The sequence below is a fragment of the Biomphalaria glabrata genome, chromosome 9 (assembly GCF_947242115.1).
Source record: "Biomphalaria glabrata chromosome 9, xgBioGlab47.1, whole genome shotgun sequence".
Classification (NCBI taxonomy): domain Eukaryota; kingdom Metazoa; phylum Mollusca; class Gastropoda; family Planorbidae; genus Biomphalaria; species Biomphalaria glabrata.
This window is the reverse complement of record NC_074719.1, coordinates 21,915,903-21,940,606: the sequence shown is the minus strand read 5'-3', so window position 1 is coordinate 21,940,606 and position 24,704 is coordinate 21,915,903. Positions and strand designations below refer to the sequence as shown.

Sequence of the window (24,704 nt, the reverse complement as noted above, 5' to 3'; positions counted from 1 at the left end):
ATTTCAGATTGTGATGAACCTTCTCCAGTGCATAGCGACTTATCAACCTCCTCTGTTACTCTCCACTGGATTATCGTTCTATCATTTTTTGTATACCTTGTGTCTTGTTAGGTTTAAATTGCTTTTGTAAAAGATTGATTTGTAATATAATACATGTTCAAAACACTGAAACACATGTACTTTTGTTTATGTATAAAAGTATACTATATTGTTCTGTTTCTATATGACAACCGCGTGAATGAACAAGCAAAATTTGGCAAAACTACTTGCACCTAGTGAGTCGCTGGTCCTAGGAATGAGACAATGAAAAGATAAAGAATATTACAGTATCAAAAAAAACTTGTTATAATTAAGTATTTTTCTTTATGACGGTCTATGAAAGTATTAGATATTGAGCTATGATATAACTTCTGCGCAAGTATGTATATATATATATATATATATATATATATATATATATATATATATATATATATATAAATATATATATATATATATATATATATATATATATATATATATAAATCAGAGAAAAACAGAAATTAGACCAGTGTTTCTTAACCTTCGAAAAAAAAAAAAACAACCATTACGTTGGTGACCCTTCTCTTGACAGATATGGGGTCTTAGGGAGCACCACAAGCTCCCGCAACGGGATTCGGGGCTAGCCCGACTTATCTCTAAACTAAGACACGCTATAGGTCGATAAAACATAATTATTTCATTTTAACGCAATGCGAACGAACTGAAATTATTGGCACATTGACAATAACAGGGCCAAGGAATTCTCTGTTTAGTATCCCGAGTAGGGAAAGATCGCTCACTCCAGGCTCCGAAGAAAAGAATTGCCACGGATCGCCAAAGTCACTGGAGCAGACCAACGGCTCTGCGTCAGGTATACCAACAAAAAAGACTCAAAGTTACAGGCCTACCCGTCGACAGACACTCGATCCTCACACACGTTGCCATTTGAAGTTGGAGGATCTAGGCATCAATTACAATAAATAAAGAAAACAAGTTAAACTCATGTGTTGACCTATTTACATTACATTAATACTTCGGCCTATGGGCTCACTAGCTTTCTTCTTGGAGATCTGTCCCTACAGATTTGATGTCTCCTAAGGAGGGGCGACGCCGTGTGAAACATGGATGACATTGTTTTTGATATCTCCTTTTTGGTTTCCGTGAAACTGTTTTGGTCAAAAGGTTTTGTCTGTTCCAAGAACATGTCTTACGTATCTCAGTGGACGTTCGGTCACCACTCCACTTATAAGTGTTAAACCGGGCGGGAAATGTTTTCTCTAGTGGTAGAAAAAAAGAGAAGGAACAGGACTTTGTCTGACAGTTTGCGAATAAATAAATGACATTACAAAAAATTAAAGCTTTTATATAGCGCTAATTTAATACTTAAAGCATACTCAGAGTGTTATGGTCCAATCTCATTCGTGTACCATTGGGGGGAGGGGGTATCTGGGAGAAGTTTTTTCAGTGCTGCCTTTAGACGCTCAGTAAAAACAACTCTACTTGAGTCGGGTGACGAACCTAGACCCCCCTTCATAGCCAAGCCAAGTTCATGCGTACTTAGCCTCTCGACCACACTTCCAGTAGGCTAACGGAAGTAGGTGGCGATGACTTTCTGGAACGGTGTGGCAGACCTTTGGACTGCGTTCCATCCCCGCCAAAGAAGAGATAACAAAACAAAAAGCTCAACATCAGGCCTGGAATTATAGTTGTTTTTTTTTAAACAGTCTTTTTCTCTATAATTAAAAATGTCCCCATAGCAACTTCTAATGGAAGGCATCCTAATTTCAATTATACAGAATGTACGAGACTATCTTCAAATGTAGGTTCTATTTAGTGTCGTCCAATTTGTACAAGGAAGTTGTTGTTACTACTTCTGATTTTTTTTTTTAAATAAGTAAATGGTGAGCAGTCTTCCCATAGTCCCTTAAATGTGTTGAACACTTTAAAATGAATATTTCTGCAGTCAACACATCTGGATATAATGACATATATTGGATAGCTAAGTGTTCTAGTTGTAAGTTAGCATGCGTTGATTTTAACATATTTAGAGTTGGTGATCTTTAGTCCAAATAATATGCATTATTTCAGACATCCTTTTACATTTACCTGTAGGTGGTTAAATGTTTAAAAAATTAGCGTTATATTCCTTAATAGTCCTCCATTGTTAATTTGCAGGTTTTCCCTAGAACCATGTTATTATGTGTTTTTAAATTTAATTTGAGGTCCATTACAAAAAAACCCACCTCAATAGTGCATACTTAAACATTTTTCCCTTCCCCAGAATTCGCATTCAAATGTTAGGACCGAAAGTACGATTTGGTAACAAATTTGATTTAGCTCTATATTGAATTCTATTGGTAGACATCATGGGCGTAGCAAGGATTTTTTTCCCAGCGGGAGGGGGTTGGGGGGGACATTTTTCTTCCCCCCCCCACCCACCCCCGGCGAAAATAATATTTATATGTATTTATGTGTGTGTGTGTGTGTGTGTGTGTACATAATCTTTATTACATTCTGACCTTTCATTCTTTTGGAAGACGTTTATTGTGCCCTAGAATAGGTTCTTCCTGGAGTTAGTACAAACATTGTAGATACCCCGCCATTGCCAGCAAGGAGGTCTGGGGGAGCGCTAGTAGCCCCCCCCCCCCCCCAGCGCGGGGCGGAGCCCCACAGCCAAGAACTATTTCTGGTATTGAAAGCCAACAAAATGCATATTATGAAGTATCTACAGTGCATTTTCCTGCTATTAAAAAGTTTTATTTCAAAAACCTAATGTCTTATTCTTAGTGACTTTGACCCTCCCGCGCCGTTTGGCGCATTTGCTGGCAAGCAGTTTCTACAAACATCTGTCACTGGTAATGTCTGAAGCCTCTTTCCACCTGCTTTGAGGACCTCCATGAATGTGTGGCGCCAAGTTGTACTAGGATGTCATCGCAACTCTTCTTATGGGTAATTCATTTTGTCGGAGAACATGCCCCGCAAACCTCATGCGACGCTCTGTCACAACCTTACTAAGTGGTCAACTCCCAGTTCAGCATAGGATTTCCTTGATGTAGACCCGATCTCTATAACTGACTCTATAACTGACTCTATAACTGTCTTAGCCATCTTAGTTGAGCCACATTTAGTGCTTTTCAATTTCGGTAGATGACTATCCACTGCACTTTATTAATGGAGCCCCGCCACTGGTAGAAATGTGTAACCTCTTTTGTTATGAATCCGATTCATTTCTTAATGTGATACTATTGTTTACATAATTAATAAATCTGTACCCCCAGTGGCGTCACTAGGGTGGGTGTCAAACTTTCACAAAGTTAAATTGTAGGAAATGTCACGTAGAAATTCCATCACTTGTTGAACGGGGTCACCACATTTCCAAATCCTATATTTAGCAAGATATGCATTTTAAATATTGGTGACAAAGGGAAATGATATAAAATGTAAAGTGCTCTCGTTCTCTGCAAATATGGCTTACTTTAAGATCTATTAATATTGAAAAACATAGAGACATCAACCAAAAAGGCTGCCCAGGACATTAGATTATTAATAATCCGGTACTTTTATACACATCGTATATAAGTCCGCGCTATTTTGTCTTGCGCTATTTTGTCGGGAAATTCGCGCTTTTTAGTCGCGCTACTTTGTCGGCGCTATTTAGTCCGCGCTATTTGGTCGGGTCACCAGATTAGATCTAAAACTAAGTCTAGATCTAGCTTGATCTTTGTCACGTTTGTATGACGAATGACAATGGAGATATACATTTTTTTTGCGAGGGGAAAGTCTTGTTGTCATTTGTACACAATTGTAGCTTAAAGTAGGTCAAGAATTGTTTTTGTCGTGTTGCCAATTTATCTAATTTTGTTAGAAGACTAAATCTTTTTTAGTTTCTCTTTATTACATGTAACATGTTATTAATTTTGAATGTATGGATAAGGTTAATAATTATTATTTTAAAAAATATAAGTGTAAGCTAAATTAATATTTGGAGATGTTGTGGCTGAGGGGTAAAGCACTTGGAACCAGAAGTCCCATGTTCGTATCCTGGTGAAGACTCTAGATGGACCACTTCGGGGGCAAATTTTAAGTTTGTGTTTCCACACAAACTATCTATGTAACCTTGTTTATTTATTGATTCTTGTGTTGTCAGGTAAAAGAAATAATTGTGTGACATTTCAGCTTGATCCCTTAGATAAGCTTTGGCATGGCTTTTTATCGAAATAAAGCCTTTAGAATGTTTACTGTTTTTGAGAAAGGCATCTTCGATGTATATAATCGAAACAAAATTTTGTGATACACATCTCAAACACAATCTCTTTGACTTTCTTATGTTACAGTAATGTAATTTTTACAGCTGTCCTACATCGTTATATCAACCAATTTCGAGAAAGAAAATAAAATGTTCTCGATAAAACAAATTACTACATCTTAGAAATTGTTACTACAAAACAAATTTACGTGCGTCACTGGCATATATGTATTGGCTAGTGTTACATCTCTCCCTTTTGTTATTTCAATTTTACTTCAGCTCTTCTTACCAGGAGACCAAGTGATTTGTTGACGCCAGGTGAATTACATTTCTGTAGTTCATAGCTCAGGAAAACAATTAACATTTAAAGTTTGGTTCGTTTCGGGGAGAGGGAGACCCCGCTGAAGAAGTTTGAGAAACACTGATTTAATATTGTTCTTAATCGTTTTAAGTTCAATTAACACATTTGTCCTTGACATTGGTAGCAGTTTCTAGGCTCTGATAATGCTTCAAATAACGTCATACATGCATAGAATGCATTAGGAATCAAAGGTTATTAGATAATAAGTTTATTAGATAAACAGTGGGTCAGTATCAAAAGTTTCAAACTGGAGATATAGAAGTCTATCAAACCATTCAATAAACAAAGTTTTTCTCTCGTAAGAATGTGCTGTCATGCTTATCGCAGAGGTAACAAATACATTTTTTGGCCTAAATAAAGTCGTCAAATCAAGATAAATTGAAAAGACGCAGATCCGGATATTTCTGGGATCGTATTTAACTGTTTAACAAAAGATTGATTGAACATGATGTAATGATTAACAATTAAAGCGTTAAAGTAAATAATTTTCTTCTAAAATGGCGAACATATTTCTGATACTTTTTATGATTTACATAAATGTTCATTTAACAGGTTGGTAATTTATATAGTTAATATATATATATATATATATATATATGTATATGTGTGTGTGTGTGCGCGCATATTTAATAGATACCTAGGCAAAATCCGAAATCCGGCATTTTATAAAATGCCTGAAAATCTCTAGGCAAAGGCCTAGGCATTCTATAGAATAAATAGAACCGATTTAGGCAATGCGTGAAATTTCGATTTAAAGTATTTCATCAATACTATAAGTTTGTGTGAAGAATAATTCTATTCGCTGGAAATCTAAACACTTTAGTCCTGTTCTGCCTTAAGTTTAGTGACTTGTGTCGAAGTGTGGAAGCTGTCTACAACCTTATTGTGCTTGGTTTAAAGTTTCAGATCGTGTTGTATGAAACACTAAAGAAACAAGGTTACAAAGACAGTTTGTGTGGAAACACAAACTCAAAATCGGCCCCCGAAGTGGTCCACCCAGACACGCTTCAATATTTTCAGAAAGAACATCCGTGACCAATAGATGTCACCGGACTTTGTGACGTAGCAAAAACAATTCAAAACAAACATACAAGGCACTCTCGCCCCGTACAAGTAATACGAGTAGAGGAAAAAAACAACAAACAAAGCAAAAGATACTACGCGACATCCCCCCCTCCTCGAGGAACTGGAAATTTTGAAAGAACTTCCAGTGATCAAAAATCCTTTCGAAGACTAAACTTCGTCAGAAGAGCAAGGAAGGGGGAAAAAGTGCATCTATGTCATAGATTTGGAAATGCAATAGTTAAAGAAAGAAAAAAATGATTGGGAATCACAAATTGATTGACCAATGGTCACCGCATGAACCACAATATACGTCAAGATAAAAACCTAACAACAACAAAAAGTCGGTTTCCTTGACTTTTAAGGTGACCCGTATCAACTTGGGCCAAGAACAAGCTTCTAGAAACAAAATCGTATTTACAAATACAATACTATGATATGCCTAATAATAATCATGGTAACTATTACACAATATATTCTTTAAATTACATTCATTTGCAGAATATATAAATGTCATATAACACATAAAAACATAAATGGCCGATGGAAGTCATGAACAAAGATCAGCCAGCAGATTGTTCTCTACCTTCACGTGAACAGCGTCCAAGAAGTAGTCTTGTAGCATCAATGTGGTAGTCTTGTAGCATCAATGTGTTAGTCTTGTAGCATCAATGTGGTAGTCTTGTAGCATCAATGTGGTAGTCTTGTAGCATCAATGTGGTAGTCTTGTAGCATCAATGTGGTAGTCTTGTTGTAGCATCAATGTGGTAGTCTTGTAGCATCAATGTGGTAGTCTTGTAGCATCAATGTGGTAGTCTTGTAGCATCAATGTGGTAGTCTTGTAGCATCAATGTGGTAGTCTTGTAGCATCAATGTGGTAGTCTTGTAGCATCAATGTGGTAGTCTTGTAGCATCAATGTGGTAGTCTTGTAGCATCAATGTGGTAGTCTTGTAGCATCAATGTGGTAGTCTTGTAGCATCAATGTGGTAGTCTTGTTGTAGCATCAATGTGGTAGTCTTGTAGCATCAATGTGGTAGTCTTGTAGCATCAATGTGGTAGTCTTGTAGCATCAATGTGGTAGTCTTGTAGCATCAATGTGGTAGTCTTGTAGCATCAATGTGGTAGTCTTGTAGCATCAATGTGGTAGTCTTGTAGCATCAATGTGGTAGTCTTGTAGCATCAATGTGGTAGTCTTGTAGCATCAATGTGGTAGTCTTGTAGCATCAATGTGGTAGTCTTGTAGCATCAATGTGGTAGTCTTGTAGCATCAATGTGGTAGTCTTGTAGCATCAATGTGGTAGTCTTGTAGCATCAATGTGGTAGTCTTGTAGCATCAATGTGGTAGTCTTGTAGCATCAATGTGGTAGTCTTGTAGCATCAATGTGGTAGTCTTGTAGCATCAATGCCTATCTCGTGATACGTGCCTTGGTAAAGTTTGTGCTCCTGAGGTACGATCAGGCCTTGTGATCCGTCACGAGGTGAAATCTTGTACCTGTTAAATACCTGTCCAGTTTCTTAACAGAATATACAATGGCATGGCTAATCCTTCCCGTTCAATACTAAAGTACTTCTGCTCCCGAGGCAACAACTTACGGCTTACGTATTCTATGGGATGTAACACACCTTTGATACACTGACAGAGAATACCAGAAATTCCTTTATCTGAAGCATCTGTCTGAAGAAAAAAAAGATAGAAAAGGATCAGTTAAACGAAGAATTGGATACTTACTCAGACAAGTCTGCAGCCTATTCAATGCCAACGCACACTTGCAGTTCCAGTTTAATCCCCATAGGTAAAATATTTGAATATTCGACCCACACAGCAAATATATATATATATAACAGAGAATCAAAGTTATCATATCGTTACCCCCGCGCACGTATACGATGAGGAACAACTACAATAGTCCTACCTCCGAGTTTGGACTTGTCTAAATATTTAACTGCTCTCGCAACATCGGCCAGGTTCCTTAACTTTACATGACCTACGCCCATCGACTTCCCGTTCGCCATCAAAACCTCCACAAATCCCACCAATTTAACATCTCTAAATCTATCTTTTAACTTCTACCAGTTAACATTGAATGGCAAATTTTGAACAGTTACTGTGTAGCGATCCGGCACTAACTTATACCCACGGCGACCATCCGAACCGCTAGTCATCTATGTCTTGACCTTTGATCTTGATCGCTGATAATATCATTAGAGTTCACATCTTCAACATCAATCTCGTTAGACGGGGAAACACCATTACGACACTCGGTTAAATTATGCCCCTTTTCACCACAACTGAAACACACAATTACCTTTCTTTTACCCACAGGTTCACAACATGCTGCCGCCACATACACACTCTCTTTCTTCCTTATCTGACCCAGCAACCTTTAACCCTTCTATAACTTCTAGCATATTCTCTACTGTTCTGTGCTTGCTCAAAACTAGTTGCCTGTATACGTCACTCGAAACACTTTCTAAGATCTTATCTTTGATCAACAGATCTTTTAACTCCTCCACTGTTTTACCGACCTCGGCCATCTTGCACCAATTGTCTAAGGCCGTTCTCAATTCTGTTACATAGCTCCTAAAGTCGTTTTGACTAGGGCTCACGCGATGGAACCTTTTGCGGCAGGTTTCCGCATTGATATCGGCATGGCGAAGAGGTGCCGTCTTGACTTCTTCATAATTCTCGCTAAGGCTGTCCCTTAGCAGTTAGCATGAAGTTTCTGAGTGCGGTGGTCAGTTTATATGAGAGCAGCAAGGACCACTCTTCTTTCTCTATTTTGCATCTCGATGCAACGGCCTCAAAGTGTGTTAGGTAAGCTAGGAGGTCGTCGTCATCTTTTATTCCATGGAAACTCTTGTCAAGCCTGTCTAAATTATTCTTGTGTCGCACATCACCTGTCTGTCCTGCCGCTCCACCTGCCTCTGACGCAGACTTTTCTTTAAGCCTAGCCAGTTCCAACTCCTCTTTCCTCTTGATTGACTCCTTGTCATCTCCGAATCCGAATGAAGTTATATCAAAGACAAATGAGAGATAAAACTGGAGAAAGAAGGTTGACAGATCCTGTGTAGTGCCCCAAAGGTCTAGCAGATCAAAGGGTAGGTGCAAGTGAATGCAAAGTTAGATGTGAACCTGGCCTAACAAGTTCCCCTTGTGGTCTATAGGGCAGATGATGTTAAGTTCATCTGTTTTTGTGGCCTAGGGTTAACGAGGGTGTCATGTAGCCAGCACAACGCCCAACCGCGTTTACGTTTCCCCAACTAATGTCAGGTACCCATTAGAGCTGGGTGGACTCAGAGGCACCCAAAGATTCCGAAGTTGAAAATCCCAGTCTTCACCAGGATTCAAAACCGGGACCCCCGGTTCGGAAGTCAAGCGCTTTACCGCTCAGCAACCGCACCTCCCCTGGCCTAACTTAAGTCTTATAATTGATGAAATTGTTTTCAAAAGGCTCAATCTCTCTCTCTTTTTTTTTTTTTTTTTTTTTTTTTTTTTTTAGTTTACGAGATCTAAACGGACGGACAGACGGACATACGAACAGACGGACAGACATTTCACACAAAACTAATAGTGTCTTTTTTCTTTTCGGGGGCTGCTAAAAAGATCAAATTAGTGATCAAGGCTAATACGACTACTAAGAAGGAACCATTTTTTTAGATCTTGATTTATAAGCTGATCAAACGTTTTGTTGTGACAATCGTGGGAAACACAAGAAGTTAATGAACCCTGTTAACACAAGGTGTCGGTGCGTTATTTGTTTTCTTTTTATCTCTCTCACACCGTTCTACCAACACACTGTGAACGTTTTAAGATTTGTAAATTTACTTAAACTGAGATTACTCGGAGACAAGTGACACTGTCGTGGAAGTGCATTGAAGTATCTTCATTATTCGTCATAACACTGATCGTTGTATCATAATTATCATCGCTAGAGCTTTTAGTGCCCCTTCCCCCTCTCCTTTTTCTCAACGAGTCTTTATTACACGAGTTCAGATGAAATCTATTGATGGCACAGAAAATAGAATATTGTTTAACATTTAGGTATAACAGGCTTGTGAACACGCATTAGGGGGGCCTCATGCGGCCCGCGACCACATTGCGTGCGGCCCGCTTGGCCACCTAAAAAATTATCAAAGTAATTTTTTAACTGTTACGCTGGATAATAAGAGATGACAAGCTACTTGAATTAAAAAATAGTATTTGTTAAACTAAACAACGAGAGTGAGTCTGCAGTGTAAGCCCCCTACATTTTGTCAAACTTCATTGCAAGCCATAGCAAATCATTTAGTGAATGAGATTTTATGAAAGTGTGTGTCGTTAAAGCTGCGGAAGTAATTTGTCCAGAAAAGGTGAAAGCATTCAAAGTAATGGCGATAACTAGGAACACTGACAGATAGAATAAATGACATGTCAGTCAGCAGTCCACTGATGTAACGGGTGTGGCACAGTTGGCTATATTCCTAAGGGCCGGTGATAGGAATTTTGATATATGAGGTACTACTTTAGCTCTGATCTATGCATAACACCACAACAAGCGAGGATGTTTTTGAGAAATAACAGCAGGTGATATTGCAGTACAATTTACCTTTGGTAAAGCTAGCTAGTTTAACAACGAGTGGCGCACTAACCATTATGAAATGGTTTTGACGCAAAGCTACTTGCAAAAATAAGAGAGACTGATGCTAATTTTGAATTTGCTCATTTCTAAGTGCATCATTCACCAAGAAACATTCTGCGCAAAGCAATTACAGTTCCAACATGTCATAAGACTGGTTTCAGTCGCTCTCAATTTTATTCGTGCCCGTGGTTTAAATCATCGCCAATTTTTTTATGTTTCTGGATGGCATTGGACACGAATTTGATTGTGTTCCCTACTACACAGAGCTAATAAAGAATTGAGATTTTTTGCACTACTTGCGGAAATTGTTTCTGACCATGAAAGGTGAACCTGTTAAAAATGTCCAAACTGACGAATATGTTCGGTATTTTGCATTGGCAGTTGATCTTACTGGTCACCTGCAAGACTTGAATTTGAAACTTTAAAGTAAAGGCAAAATATTCACAACTGCGTGTGATGATATGAAGTGGTTTCAAGCAAAATTACGACTGTGGATAAACCAAATATGAAGAGAACATCTTCTTTACTTCTCAGCGTGTCAGGAACTAAAAAGATTAAATACGCTACAACATTTGGTAAATATATCTTACACCTGTAATTGTTAGTAGATACTTTCAATGACCGTTTTCGTGACTTCGTTTCATACGAGCAAGAAGTTTCGTGGTTTGTATCTCCATTCTCATTTGCTTCTGAAAATGCTGCTGGTAATGTGCAACTAGAGCTGATAGAATAGCAGTCAGATTCATTGTTGAAATCAAAGTATATAGAATTGGCTTTGCCAATATTTTACAGTTATTTACCCTGAGCGGTACGTTGAATTGCGGAAATTTGCAGCCAGAATACTTGCAGTTTGCAAGCACTTATATCTCCTTGAGCAGTTCTTTTCCATAATGAATGCTACAAAAGCACTTCACCGTTCGAGATTAGCTGATCAAAATTTGTCATCAGTGAGTAAAGTGTCAGTGGCAAACAAACTTCAACCTGACATTAATAAACGTGTATCCCAGAAAAGATGTCAAGCATCAGAACAAAGAAAATTATGCGTAATCATAGTAACTTTTAATGACGAGATAATATTGCAAATTTAGCTAACTTAGGGACAGGTATACCATTAATTATCGTATTCTATTGTATTGTTTCTAATTTACATAAAACTAGTAGGCTGTTTTGCAACTGATTTTTTGCTGCGGCCCCTGAAGTCATTTAAGTTTTTTATGTGGCCCATACACCTTAACAAGTTTGAGATGCCTAAGGAATATTATAAGAAATATTGCTGAAAGGGAGAACGCCACAACTGCAAATATTGATTTTTTTCTAATAATGTTAAAAAAAATAATTAAAGTTTCCCCTTTCAGACCTTGAGATCTATGGGGCAGATGATGTTAAGGTCATCAGTTTCTATGGCCATCGGTTAACAAGCAGTGTGTTATGTGGCCGGTTCAACTACCAACCGCCTTTACTTTCCCCATCTAAAGTCAGGTACCCATTGAAGTTGGGTGGACTCAGGGGAGCCCTAAAAATCCCAAAATTCAAAATCCCAGTCTTCACCGAGATTCGAACCAAGGACCCCAGGTTCGGAAGTCGAGCGCTCAACCATTCAGCCACCGAGTTCCCTAGTAATGATAGTTTAACTCTTATATTTGTTTTTACTCCTGGTAGGAAGTACACTTCTTGTCAAAGTAGATTACTTTGGTGTGGAGACTTACCTAATTGGTACTGTAGGAAAACAGTCCAGACCAGAATTTGGAATAAACAAAATCTGTTCGTTTCATTTAATGTTTTATTGTGTTTCCTTCCAAAGAGAGCCAACTATTTAACTGCAGCAGACCCGCGTACGACAAACTGGAAGAAACAGAGCCAGGCGTGTGTCTGTACACTTTATGTGTGCATTGTGTTTCTAAGACTACATCGTTCCAGGATTTAAACTACACCTTTGCCATTCAAATGAACGTAAGTTTACACTCTACATTCAGTGGTCTTCAACCTTTTTTGGCCTACCGCCACCTATTCGTATTTTTTCATAAAAAAAATCCGTCAGCGCTCCCCTCTAAGAAAAACACTTATAAAGAAGCTTGAGAAGGCCAATTAGAAACAAAATGTCATTTATTTATTAATTTTTATGCTGTCAATAACACTTATCCCGCATGGGAGACGACCGCATGCCAAAGGCGATCTTCTTTGGTGAGCTTAGAGTAGGACGGAGTAAGCGCTATAAAGATGCCCTCACTAGCATAGAGGAAAGTAACTGGCAGCATTCTCTGGCAGAAGATGGCCTCTGAGAGAGACAGCTGAACAGCTCTCACAAAAGCTGTGGGACAAACATTTGAGACTCAAAGAAAAGCCATTATTGAAGTCAGGCGCAAAAGACGGAAAGAAATTTTAAATAGACCGCAAGCAGACAACGGCTTTGTCTGCACACAATTCGGAAAAAATATGCAGGTCGCAACTGGGTTTGCGTAGTTATGTGAAACACTGCACTCAGTCGTAATCTTCGGAACCTAAGGCATTGTAAATATTATCATTATACAAAAATTATGTCAATTAATTTGCTTTGATTACACACAAAAATTAATCTGATTTTCATGACTTTCAAATCCTAAGAATAGTCCCCCTTTTAAATTTTGGGATATTAGTACCTACTGATTTCAGGTTTAATTGTAAATTTAGTTTTATTTTTAATATACACATTATTATTGCTGAATTTACTACAAAATGAAATTAATTTAATAGGAACCATTGTGCCTCCTGCAGTCCGACATTTTTAGAAACTTCAAGCTTTAAATCAGCCAAAGCAAGGCGAAGGTCTTCTCTAGTGGCTACATCCAGTTTATTTAATTGCTTATTCATTAAGTTTGTTATGCACTAAATCTAGGTTTATGTTGAAGGAAAAGCTAAAACATAATCCTATTGTCGACCACAGTTTTGAAATTTTACTGAAACATTTAAGTACAGCCACATCTCTGTTGTGTCTCCTGTGTTAACAGTCTTTTTACTGAAGACATAATTTTGTACATCTTTTTTTTTTCCTGCAACTCAATTTGAACATCAGTAACAGATGTTTAATATGTTGCCATTATATATATATATATATTTTTACATCCTAGAAGCGAATCGTCATTTCTTCATAGAGCATTGTTATGTGAATTGCATAGATATCGATGTCTTTAAGCAGTAATTCATTTGTCAACAAAGAAGTTATGTGAGATTGTAAAACTCTTTAAAATAGATTTAATATTTCGATAAAAGAAAATTGATATAATCATTGAAAGTACATTTCTTTCCTAGCAGGCGGAGGTTGGTTTCATTCATTTGCGTTAGATGCCTACCATGTAAAACCAATTTTTAGCCTGCTTTAAGTCACCCTGCTAACCGTTGAATCTTCCCGTTTCTCAAAAACCGTTTCGAAATCCAGTGAACTTCAGTTTACAACAAGAGTGTAACATCTTGTTCATTATTTGTTTCACAAAACTGTTAAAAGATGCCTGTGACGAACAGGCCGAGGATTGTATTAATAAGTTCATATGAAATGAAGTGAAGAAACATCTCTGTATTTTCTCGAAACTTCTTTAATAACACGTCTCCAACTTTCTTAGACAAATAACTTCTTCATTCAAATTATAGAGATACAAAAAACTTCACTTATAATGCTTCAACTCTTGTAACTTCAACTAATATCACTTCAACTAATATATATATAGTTCGTCCATCGTGGTTCGATGATGACCACTTTGTCATCCAGAGGGCTAAGGGCTTTGCACTGGGGTTTTATGCCTCCTCATGTGGCTGGTGAGACCTATGTGAGCCCGGAATGTTCGGCCGCACACTGGGCAGGTTATTCCAGCTGGAGCTAGTGTCGTTTGTCTTGCTTTTCTTTTCTGGCTTTTTTCTTCTGCCAGCGTTGTTCTTTTTTCCTCAGCAACCTGTGCACCAGTTTTCACAGCGCGACGCCAGAATGCTCTGTCATGTGCCTCTGTCTCCCAGGTGCCTGGGTCTATGCTGAACGCCTTCAGAGAAGCTTTGAGGGTGTTCCTGAAGCGCTTTCTTTGACCACCTTGCGAGCGCTTTCCTTTGCTTAGTTGGCCATACAAGAGTTGCTTAGGGATGCGGTGGTCTTCCATTCTGTAGACGTGACCTGCCCATCGCAGCTGGGACTGCATCAGGATTGTGTGGATGCTTTGCAGACACGCTCTTCGAAGGACTTCTGTATCTGGTATTTTGTCTTGCCATTTGACATTTAGTATTTTTCTCAGACATGTCAACTAATACAATTCTAATTAATGGACCCGCTAATATTACAAAACTTATAACTCTATCAAACCATTAATAAACGAGGACTAAGCGAGGACCCGTCTAACTAACTTTCCCCTAATTTATACCTTTTTAAATCGTATATTCTAGAATCATGGAAACTTCTCCATTTATTATTTTAAGAACTTTGACCATCTAGAAGCTGACGTCTGCTATTTTTCCCTTAAACTCTTTCTTTGATTGAATGCCTAAAATTAACTTGTTTACGCTGGACAGCACTGGCTTAACCTCGAGTTTCTAGAAACTGGTCGAAATAGGTCACAGACTCGACTCGTGACAATGAGATTATTTTCGGGCATTCTAGGCACGGGTTTGTATTTTATTTACAATTTTTATAATTAGATTCAAATAGAAATGAAATTGCAGGGTGAACTTTTCTTAAGATGTTGTCTGTGTATCATAACTCACAAGGTGAATAGTGAATATATCTGTTCTTTATTCTATATTGCTTTTGAAGCCATTGTCCAACAACTGATGGTTCCCTATATGCCGTCATAAGCTACATAACTAGACAATTTCGAAATTATATTTCATCACTAACAGAAACAAAAGTATTATTGTGTAACATATGTTGTTTTTTTTTTAAATAATTTTATTTTTAATCAATTTTCAAACAATTGTGAGCAGGTCAGGAGGTGCCGAGAGAGGAGACCTATAATCTGCTCAACATTAAATTATTAACAGTAGGCAGATGTTAGCGCTACTGAGTGGGTTTCATCTGTGACACCTCAGTCTACGACCAAGGGGCTAGAGTCGCCTAAGTAACTAGACAACTAGACTAAACTAACTTAAACTAAGAAGAAGCAATAACGAAACTTTACTTGACATTCAGTAAGACAAAATGAAACTTTATTTACATAAATATTATAAATCAATCATAAAATATAATATATACACTAACCATTGTAAACAACCCTCTAAATCTACGTCACTACAAACACCAACAAACTAACCAAACCAACTATCTAACACAAACTGATAAAACCAACTATCTAACTAAATCACTACAACTACTACACTAGACCTAGATCTACACTAACACACTACAATAAACTAGTCTAGATCTACAATATTCTACTACTACAACCAACCCATTAACACTAAAACAAGAACACCTTTGTACATGAGTGTTGAATGGTGTAACGTTACAGAATGCGAATGTCGTGTAATACTGGGTTCTTGCCTCCTGAAGTACTCTTGACACGTGACAAGACAAGTATTGTAAACTGACCGTATTCCGTTTCAGCAGAAAATATGAAGTTTATTTTACAACACAATAATAATAATACCTCACTTCTTGTTAGTGCTACAAGTCAAGAAGTAATAAACGATCCTATCCGCATGACAGCGGTATCAAATGTATCCAATATATGTTAGTTACAAATCACGTCCGCATCTCAGCGGGTAACACTGTACAGAATAATCGTAAATAATAATTCATATCTCAAAAGGAGCACTGGCAACAACTGCCCACAAGTTACTTTCTAACTGCAATTACAACTCGACTTTTCTAAGTCGCTACTGTCCGTCCCGGACCAAAATATTACTTGACCACTCGGTCCAAAGAATACCACTTGACTTCACTAACTTGACTTAACTTGACTGCTTGACTTGACTGACTGAACTCAAAGTCAACTTCATTCATTCTACTTCCTGTTTTCTACATCAGGAATTCCACGTGTCTTTTAAACTCTTAACATGTCGTGAACTTTAGATCATTCAATGTCAACTAAGACTGTGACAACCTTAGTAATGAGTACCTTACTATTAGAATTACTTAGTATTCAGTAAGAACAGACTAACTCACTAAGATGACTAAGTAGCTAAGTACCCAAAATAACACAAGAATTTCAGCAGTTAAAACAGCAGTTATAATCAGCAGTTAAAAATAGCAGGCCGTCCCAGTTACAGAAATATAGAAATGATTAAATAAGTATACGCCAGATCACTAAGATCATCAACTGTCACACAGACAGTGATATACTTTACTGACACTGTTCAACTGTACAGGATGTAGAATGGATTTAACTATTTATACTACCCGCCCTAACCCATATAACAAAAAGCGGAAGTACAAATATTAATTCTGGCGCTAGCCTATAAAAAATAGAATACATAAAAATAGCTGTAACCTATACAAGTAGAAAAATAAAATTACATATAAAAAAGAGCTAAAATCACATAATAATAACTTTGGGAGCGCAACCTCACACAATATCATAAGCTAAGTATTTTTCTAAGAGGTCACTTTGCTTTGCCGTTTTTTTTGTTTTTAATATTGTTTTAATAGTAAATTTTTATAATTGTTCGTGAATATTCTTAAATTATTTTTGGATATTGTTATATGTTCGTGAAGCCGACTTGGTTCCATAATCTCGTCTGAAAATGCCGTCATTCAAAGTAGAACATTGGAATACTTTTTATCTAATGGCAATTCACTCAAACTCTTAGCAATATTCCATTACATACCAGTGAGTTTTCGTAACAACGCTTTGTCAATGTTTTTTTGTTTAAAAAAAAAAGGTAAAATTATTCTATTTGTATGTTAGCTTTAACTTTTTTTTCAATTAACATTTACATATCAATATATTAACATATGTAGATAAAATAAACTATAACATGAAAAGCGCATTACCTACTTTGTTTATCAAATCATAAACGCTTAAGTGCGCAATATCTAAGGACACTAGATACTCTATGTAGAGTCAGAATTTAAAAATAGAAAATGGTATTCCCGAACTCCATTTCTAACGTTGTTTCTGTTCTTCAATTAGAAGCCAGCCAACTAGACCTTGTCTACATGTAGTTTGCCAGCTTTAATGTTGAAGTTTTTATTTGTTTTGTTTCAGTGCATCTTTAGTTTCTTCTTTCCTCCTTTATGCCCGGCGCCCCCTTACCACCCCTTATTATGTAAAGCGCCCCCCCTACCGCCCCTTTGGCTCCCAGCGCCCCCCAAAATCTCGAAAACGCCCCCAAGGGGGCGATAGCGCTCCCGTTGAAGACTACTGCTCTACATGGTAATTGACATTTAACACTTCATTAGATTGAGAGATTTGAGAATTGACGCCCAATTAAGACCATTAACGTCCGGTCTTGGGGTATTGAAATCATCTGTATTTATCATTTTGTCCAGTTATGGGCATTAATAACGAATCATTGACATTTACGTCCTGTTACGGCCAATTATGCACTTGCCGAAAATCTCGCACCGATTACGATTATTGCTTAGATATCGAGCCAAAACTTAATTATCGAGATTGGTGGCTGGATTGATGAATCATGAAAATATAATATCGTAGTATCACTTCTAAAGTGTGAGAGATCAAAGAGTGGCAAAAGAAGCTCTGGACATATTACACAAATGATAACATCAGCATTGTCTAAATGACGTAGATCTATCTCTTAATGTTTGTCTTGTTTTAGGGTATTGCTAAAGTGTATTTTGCTGATTTTTGTTGGTAACTTTTTACAAAATCTTTTGTTTGAGATACAATTCTTTTTTAAAGGATAAGTTAAAATTGAAACTAAATAGTTTCTACCAAAATATTGTATGCAGGGCACTGTTTGGACACTGGATAAAGAAAATGCTCTCTATTCAACTCAAGACACCTTGACTGACATCACATTTCCTTTCAATGATAGTCTAGGATTTAGTCTGTTTGATGGTCCAGTTCAGTTCCAGTTTTCAATGTCAGCTCTAGAGGAAGATGGGAATGTTATTCGTGAGACGAATCCATGGACAGCACAAGAACTATTCAGTAGGAGACATTTTGTTTCAGTTTTGAACAAGTTTAGTGTTTTGTGTGTGTGTGTGTGTGTGCGCGCGTGTGTGTGTGTGTGTGCGCGCGCGCGTGCGTGTGTGTGCGTGTGTGCGTGTATGCGTGAGTGCGCGCGTGTGTGTGTGTGTGTGTGTGTGTGTGTTGGTAATAAAAGTTATGATAGTTTGGAATTTCAAAACTTCTTCTTGTTTATAAGGTCAAAAATGTTTACTTTTATGCTCTTGAAATGTACGTACACAATTGTTTCCTTAGATTTAAAAATAGGAAACTTTTAGGAAAGAAACAACAACGTTTTGCCTCTACGTTTAAAAGTGACATTTTGCCTCTATGTTTAAAAGTGACATTTTGCCTCTACGTTTAAAAGTGACATTTTGCCTCTACGTTTAAAAGTGACATTTTGCCTCTACGTTTAAAAGTGACATTTTGCCTCTATGTTTAAAAGTGACATTTTGCCTCTACGTTTAAAAGTGACATTTTGCCTCTACGTTTAAAAGTGACATTTTGCCTCTACGTTCAAAAGTGACATTTTGCCTCTACGTTTAAAAGTGACATTTTGCCTCTACGTTTAAAAGTGACATTTTGCCTCTATGTTTAAATGTGACATTTTGCCTCTACGTTTAAAAGTGACATTTTGCCTCTACGTTTAAAAGTGACATTTTGCCTCTATGTTTAAAAGTGACATTTTGCCTCTACGTTTAAAAGTGACATTTTGCCTCTACGTTCAAAAGTGACATTTTGCCTCTACGTTTAAAAGTGACATTTTGCCTCTACGTTTAAAAGTGACATTTTGCCTCTATGTTTAAAAGTGACATTTTGCCTCTACGTTTAAAAGTGACATTTTGCCTATATGTTTAAAACTGACATTTTGCCTCTATGTTTAAAAGTGACATTTCGCCTATATGTTCAAAAGTGACATTTTGCCTCTATGTTTAAAAGTGACATTTTGCCTCTATGTTTAAAAGTGACATTTTGTCTCTACGTTTAAAAGTGACATTTTGCCTCTATGTTTAAAAGTGACATTTTGCCTCTATGTTTAAAAGTGACATTTTGCCTCTACGTTTAAAAGTGACATTTTGCCTCTATGTTTAAAAGTGACATTTTGCCTCTATGTTTAAAAGTGACATTTTGCCTCTATGTTTAAAAGTGACATTTTGCCTCAATGTTTAAAAGTGACATTTTGCCTCTACGTTTAAAAGTGACATTTTGCCTCTATGTTTAAAAGTGACATTTTGCCTCTATGTTTAAAAGTGACATTTTGCCTCTATGTTTAAAAGTGACATTTTGCCTCTATGTTCAAAAGTGACATTTTGCCTCTATGTTTAAAAGTGACATTTTGCCTCTACGTTTAAAAGTGACATTTTGCCTCTATGTTTAAAAGTGACATTTTGCCTCTATGTTTAAAAGTGACATTTTGCCTCTATGTTTAATAGTGACATTTTGCCTATATGTTCAAAAGTGACATTTTGCCTCTATGTTTAAATGTGACATTTTGCCTCTACGTTTAAAAGTGACATTTTGCCTCTATGTTTAAAAGTGACATTTTGCCTCTACGTTTAAAAGTGACATTTTGCCTCTACGTTCAAAAGTGACATTTTGCCTCTACTTTAAAAGTGACATTTTGCCTCTACGTTTAAAAGTGACATTTTGCCTCTATGTTTAAAAGTGACATTTTGCCTCTACGTTTAAAAGTGACATTTTGCCTCTATGTTTAAAAGTGACATTTTGCCTCTATGTTCAAAAGTGACATTTTTCCTCTATGTTTAAAAGTGACATTTTGCCTCTATGTTTAAAAGTGACATTTTGCCTCTCTGTTTAAAAGTGACATTTTGCCTCTGTGTTTAAAAGTGACATTTTGCCTCTACGTTTAAAAGTGACATTTTGCCTCTTTGTTTAAAAGTGACATTTTGCCTCTGTGTTTAAAAGTGACATTTTGCCTCTACGTTTAAAAGTGACATTTTGCCTCTATGTTTAAAAGTGACATTTTGCCTCTATGTTTAAAAGTGACATTTTGCCTCTAGCTTTAAAAGTGACATTTTGCCTCTATGTTTAAAAGTGACATTTTGCCTCTATGTTTAAAAGTGACATTTAGCCTCTAGCTTTAAATGTGACATTTCGCCTCTATGTTTAAAAGTGACATTTTGCCTCTATGTTTAAAAGTGACATTTTGCCTCTGTGTTTAAAAGTGACATTTTGCCTCTACGTTTAAAAGTGACATTTTGCCTCTATGTTTAAAAGTGACATTTTGCCTCTATGTTTAAAAGTGACATTTTGCCTCTAGCTTTAAAAGTGACATTTTGCCTCTATGTTTAAAAGTGACATTTTGCCTCTATGTTTAAAAGTGACATTTAGCCTCTAGCTTTAAATGTGACATTTCGCCTCTATGTTTAAAAGTGACATTTTGCCTCTATGTTTAAAAGTGACATTTTGCCTCTATGTTTAAAAGTGACATTTTGCCTCTGTGTTTAAAAGTGACATTTTGCCTCTATGTTTAAAAGTGACATTTTGCCTCTATGTTTAAAAGTGACATTCTGCCTCTAGCTTTAAAAGTGACATTTTGCCTCTATGTTTAAAAGTGACATTTTGCCTCTATGTTTAAAAGTGACATTTTGCTTATTTGTTCAAAAGTGATATTTGGCCTATAGATTTAAAAGTGACTTTTGCCTCTTGGTTTAAAAGTGACATTTTGGCTCTAGGTTTAAAATTGACATTTTGCCTCTAGCTTTAAAAGTGACATTTTGCCTATATGTTCAAAATTGACATTTTGCCTCTATTTTTAAAAGTGACATTTTGCCTCTATGTTTAAAAGTGACATTTTGCCTCTACGTTTAAAGGTGACATTTTGCCTCTATGTTTAAAAGTGACATTTTGCCTATTTGTTCAAAAGTGATATTTGGCCTATAGATTTAAAAGTGACTTTTGCCTCTTGGTTTAAAAGTGACATTTTGGCTCTAGGTTTAAAAGTGACATTTTGCCTCTAGCTTTAAAAGTGACATTTTGCCTATATGTTCAAAAGTGTCATTTTGCCTCTATTTTTAAAAGTGACATTTTGCCTCTATGTTTAAAAGTGACATTTTGCCTCTACGTTTAAAAGTGACATTTTGCCTCTATGTTTAAAAGTGACATTTTGCCTATTTGTTCAAAAGTGATATTTGGCCTATAGATTTAAAAGTGACTTTTGCCTCTTGGTTTAAAAGTGACATTTTGGCTCTAGGTTTAAAATTGACATTTTGCCTCTAGGTTTAAAAGTGACATTCGCCTCTAGATTTCAAAATGAATTTGTTTTATTTGTATTAGAGGCTCCAGACTTTATTTGTGGCAGTGCTGATTATGACAGATCTCAAACTCCTAGATATGAAATGTGCCGCCATTCTCTATGTGTTGTATGTGTTTCCAATGTCACTTACCAGCAAATAAACGCTACACTCGGTTTCTTATTTAAGGTAAGTAACTATTTAGACATAAATATGTAGACTTTAACCTTAGCCATAACCCTAACCAATTCATCAATGAATTATTGGTAATTAATTATTTTCGTTGATATAAGATGGGAAATAACTTCTACATTATTAACAGATGTAGTTGTATGCTTTGGTTTTTTTTTTATAAAAGGATTTTTTAAATATTTTGCTTGCAATATCGTAGAATAGTTAAAATTATTTCAGATGTTTTTTTGTAATTTAAAACTACTCATTTTTTACAAAAAAAAATGTACTACACATGATTTTCTTTGCTAGATTTATGATAATCCCATACATCATGAATATAGAAGTCCCTATACAGTAAGTATACATAGAAGTAATTGTGTAGATATTTAGAGACAATAAGATATAGCAGTAAGCATGGGCGTAGCCAGGAGTGGAGTGTTTGGGGTTCAAATTTCTTCCCTAAGGTGGGTTTTTGAATTTTTTGTAGTTTTTTTCTTAATGTTGTTTATTGTAGGTAATATTTTCATGTTAAGCTATCACTTGCCCCAGCTCAGCTAAGGGGGGGGGGGGTATTTGAGTTTACCCCCCCCCTTTCAGAGTTTTTCTAACGTTAAAAATAACCTCATCAATATAAACCTAAAGCAAACTAAAGTCACCAAATTATATGAGCGTAGCCTACGGGGGGGGGGGGGGGGGTTGAGTTTAACCCCCTCCCCAAAAGATAATGCAAAGAAACAAATACTAAACTTCATGAGTGTAACCAAAAGGGTTTTTGTAGTTATCTTTTCCTCCTCCAATAAAAAACTAAAGTAAAACTATAGCTAACACTTTCTAATAAAGTGCATTGTATAGCAGATTTGGGTTTTGACTTACACATTTCTTATTAGAAAAGTTGGAGGATAATGCACTGTAGATATGAATTTTTTTTTAAGTTTTAAATACCGAAAATAGTGGATGAGCATAGCCAATAGAGGTTAAAACAACATCAACAGCCAAAGGGGGGTTTGAGTTAAAACCCCTCTTTCAATAAAAAGAAAAAAAGCTGCAATCAATAAATTCCATAAGAGTAGCCGAAAGGGTTCTGTGGTTACCTTTCCTCCTTCAATACTAAACTAAAACACAATTAAAGTTACCATTTTCTACCAATCGCTAGGCATCATTAATAAAGTGCAGTAAATGGTAGATTCGACCTCTGATTTACAACCTTTTAATAGTAGCAGGATAATGCACTATAGATACCTCAGAATATGCATTTTTTTTTTAGTTTCAAATACCGGAAATAATGCTTGGCGGACCCCGATATGCGAGCTCCCAGCGCTCCCTCAGATACCCTAGCTCAGGGGTTCTCAACCTGTGGATTGCGACTTCTTTGGGGGTCGAATGACCAATTAGCCAGGGGTCGTCATTGGAAGTTGTTTTTTTTTTTGGTCATTTCTTACGTGGTGTAACCAGCACATGTTGTACCATGGATGTAATACAATTACACTCTACTATGTAAGAGAGATATGGATATTACTCTGATTAGAATGTTATAAAATAAATCATGAAACGATTTTGAAGTCAATTAAATGAATGAATTAATAATGGAAGGGGGGGGGGGGGATAATTAAAAACATGGCCATATAACCGAAAGACACAAAGGGACCTTTAAGTGAGTGTGACATCATTGCTTTATTTTTCCATTGGTAGTTACTTTTTTTTGTTTCTTTTTCTTAATTATAATTGTCATTCAATTTATCAATCTTAAATTTGAAAATGAATGATGCAGGAGTAAAACCTCATCTTTGGAATGGTAGACACAGAATGCATACATTCAAACTGTTTGAAATCCTTGTGGATTCAAAATAGTTCTCCTCCAATTGTAAAAAGTTGAACAAATATCGTATTCAAAGCATTGGTACCCAACATATCATGGATGAGCTCAATTTTCACTCTTTCAAAGTCATTTCTCACAATTCCTATTTCCTTATAATAAGCTCTGAGCCTGCAACATTTCAGACTACATTTGACTTTTGATCTTGGGGCTTAGGCAGAACTAACTTAAGTAGACTTCATGTTTTCCAGTTCTTCATAAGCTAGCCGCAGGAGTTGACATCGACTCGACTTGAGCGACGCTGATGCATTATTGACGTATACATGTTTTTTTAAAGGTCTCACCAGGGGCGGACACAGGCTATATGCCCGGTGGAGCTCCCGAATGGACCACATTAAATGTCAGTAATTTCCGTAAATGCAATTGGCCTCGCTTTACCTTTTACAAAAGATTTGTACATCTTTAGCTGTGTAATACTAGCCACATATTCCGAACTAATAGATTCGCATTTACCCGTAAACCGTGCTTCTGTGAGATTCAATTCTCTTTACAAACAAAAAGATTAGCAAACAACATGAGACCTATATTTTTAGGAGATCTGTAGAAGTCCAACTAGTGTGAGCAAACTCGAGTGAATCTTAAACGTGATACAGAAATAGAAACTATTATTTAAACAAATAAATATTCAAACAAATAGAAATCGAAAGTAAAAGTAAAAAAAAGAGAGATAGAAAACAAACAATAGGTGAAATCTTCTGCCTAGAGATGCAACAGCAGAGTTTCCAAGGCTCTACGGGAGGACTGATTTTTCCAGCCTTGCCATCAATTGGAGTTCATCTCAGGTGCCAAGAGATAGAGTCAAATGACTGATTTCCTCGCCAGTTGGGCACAAACAATTTTGGAACTTTGCTGAATCACGTGATCACTTTTACGAAGGAACATTTACAACTCCATTTGCTCCTGGGGATCATGTGACCTTCAACGATGTAGAGACACGAACTCATACCCACTAAGATGCAGGCTTAAATGCTCGTATTCCTTCAGTATTAAGACATCCTCAACTTCAGAT

General features: G+C 36.6%; 2 protein-coding genes across 4 annotated transcripts in view; both read left to right on the top strand.

Moving 5' to 3' along the window:
• LOC106053016 (uncharacterized) overlaps positions 1 to 175 on the top strand; it is a 37,440-nt gene extending 37,265 nt beyond the window's left edge. For both annotated transcript variants that reach the window (XM_056040832.1, XM_056040831.1), the window contains exon 8: positions 8 to 175. In XM_056040832.1, the coding sequence (XP_055896807.1) occupies positions 8 to 111 (104 nt within the window). In that variant the 3' untranslated portion in view covers positions 112 to 175. The remainder of the gene's footprint in view (positions 1 to 7) is intronic.
• Positions 176 to 4,843: 4,668 nt separating this feature from the next.
• Positions 4,844 to 24,704, top strand: part of LOC106053017 (uncharacterized) — a 38,595-nt gene continuing 18,734 nt past the window's right edge. The window contains exons 1-5 of one of the 2 annotated variants that reach the window (XM_056040503.1): positions 4,844 to 4,957; positions 12,112 to 12,260; positions 18,175 to 18,376; positions 21,692 to 21,837; positions 22,132 to 22,176. In XM_056040503.1, coding sequence (XP_055896478.1) covers positions 4,933 to 4,957; positions 12,112 to 12,260; positions 18,175 to 18,376; positions 21,692 to 21,837; positions 22,132 to 22,176 — 567 coding nt within the window. In that variant the 5' untranslated portion in view covers positions 4,844 to 4,932. Of the gene's footprint in view, positions 4,958 to 4,983; positions 5,181 to 12,111; positions 12,261 to 18,174; positions 18,377 to 21,691; positions 21,838 to 22,131; positions 22,177 to 24,704 lie in introns of those variants that run through there. The other variant, XM_056040502.1, reaches the window with a different exon arrangement.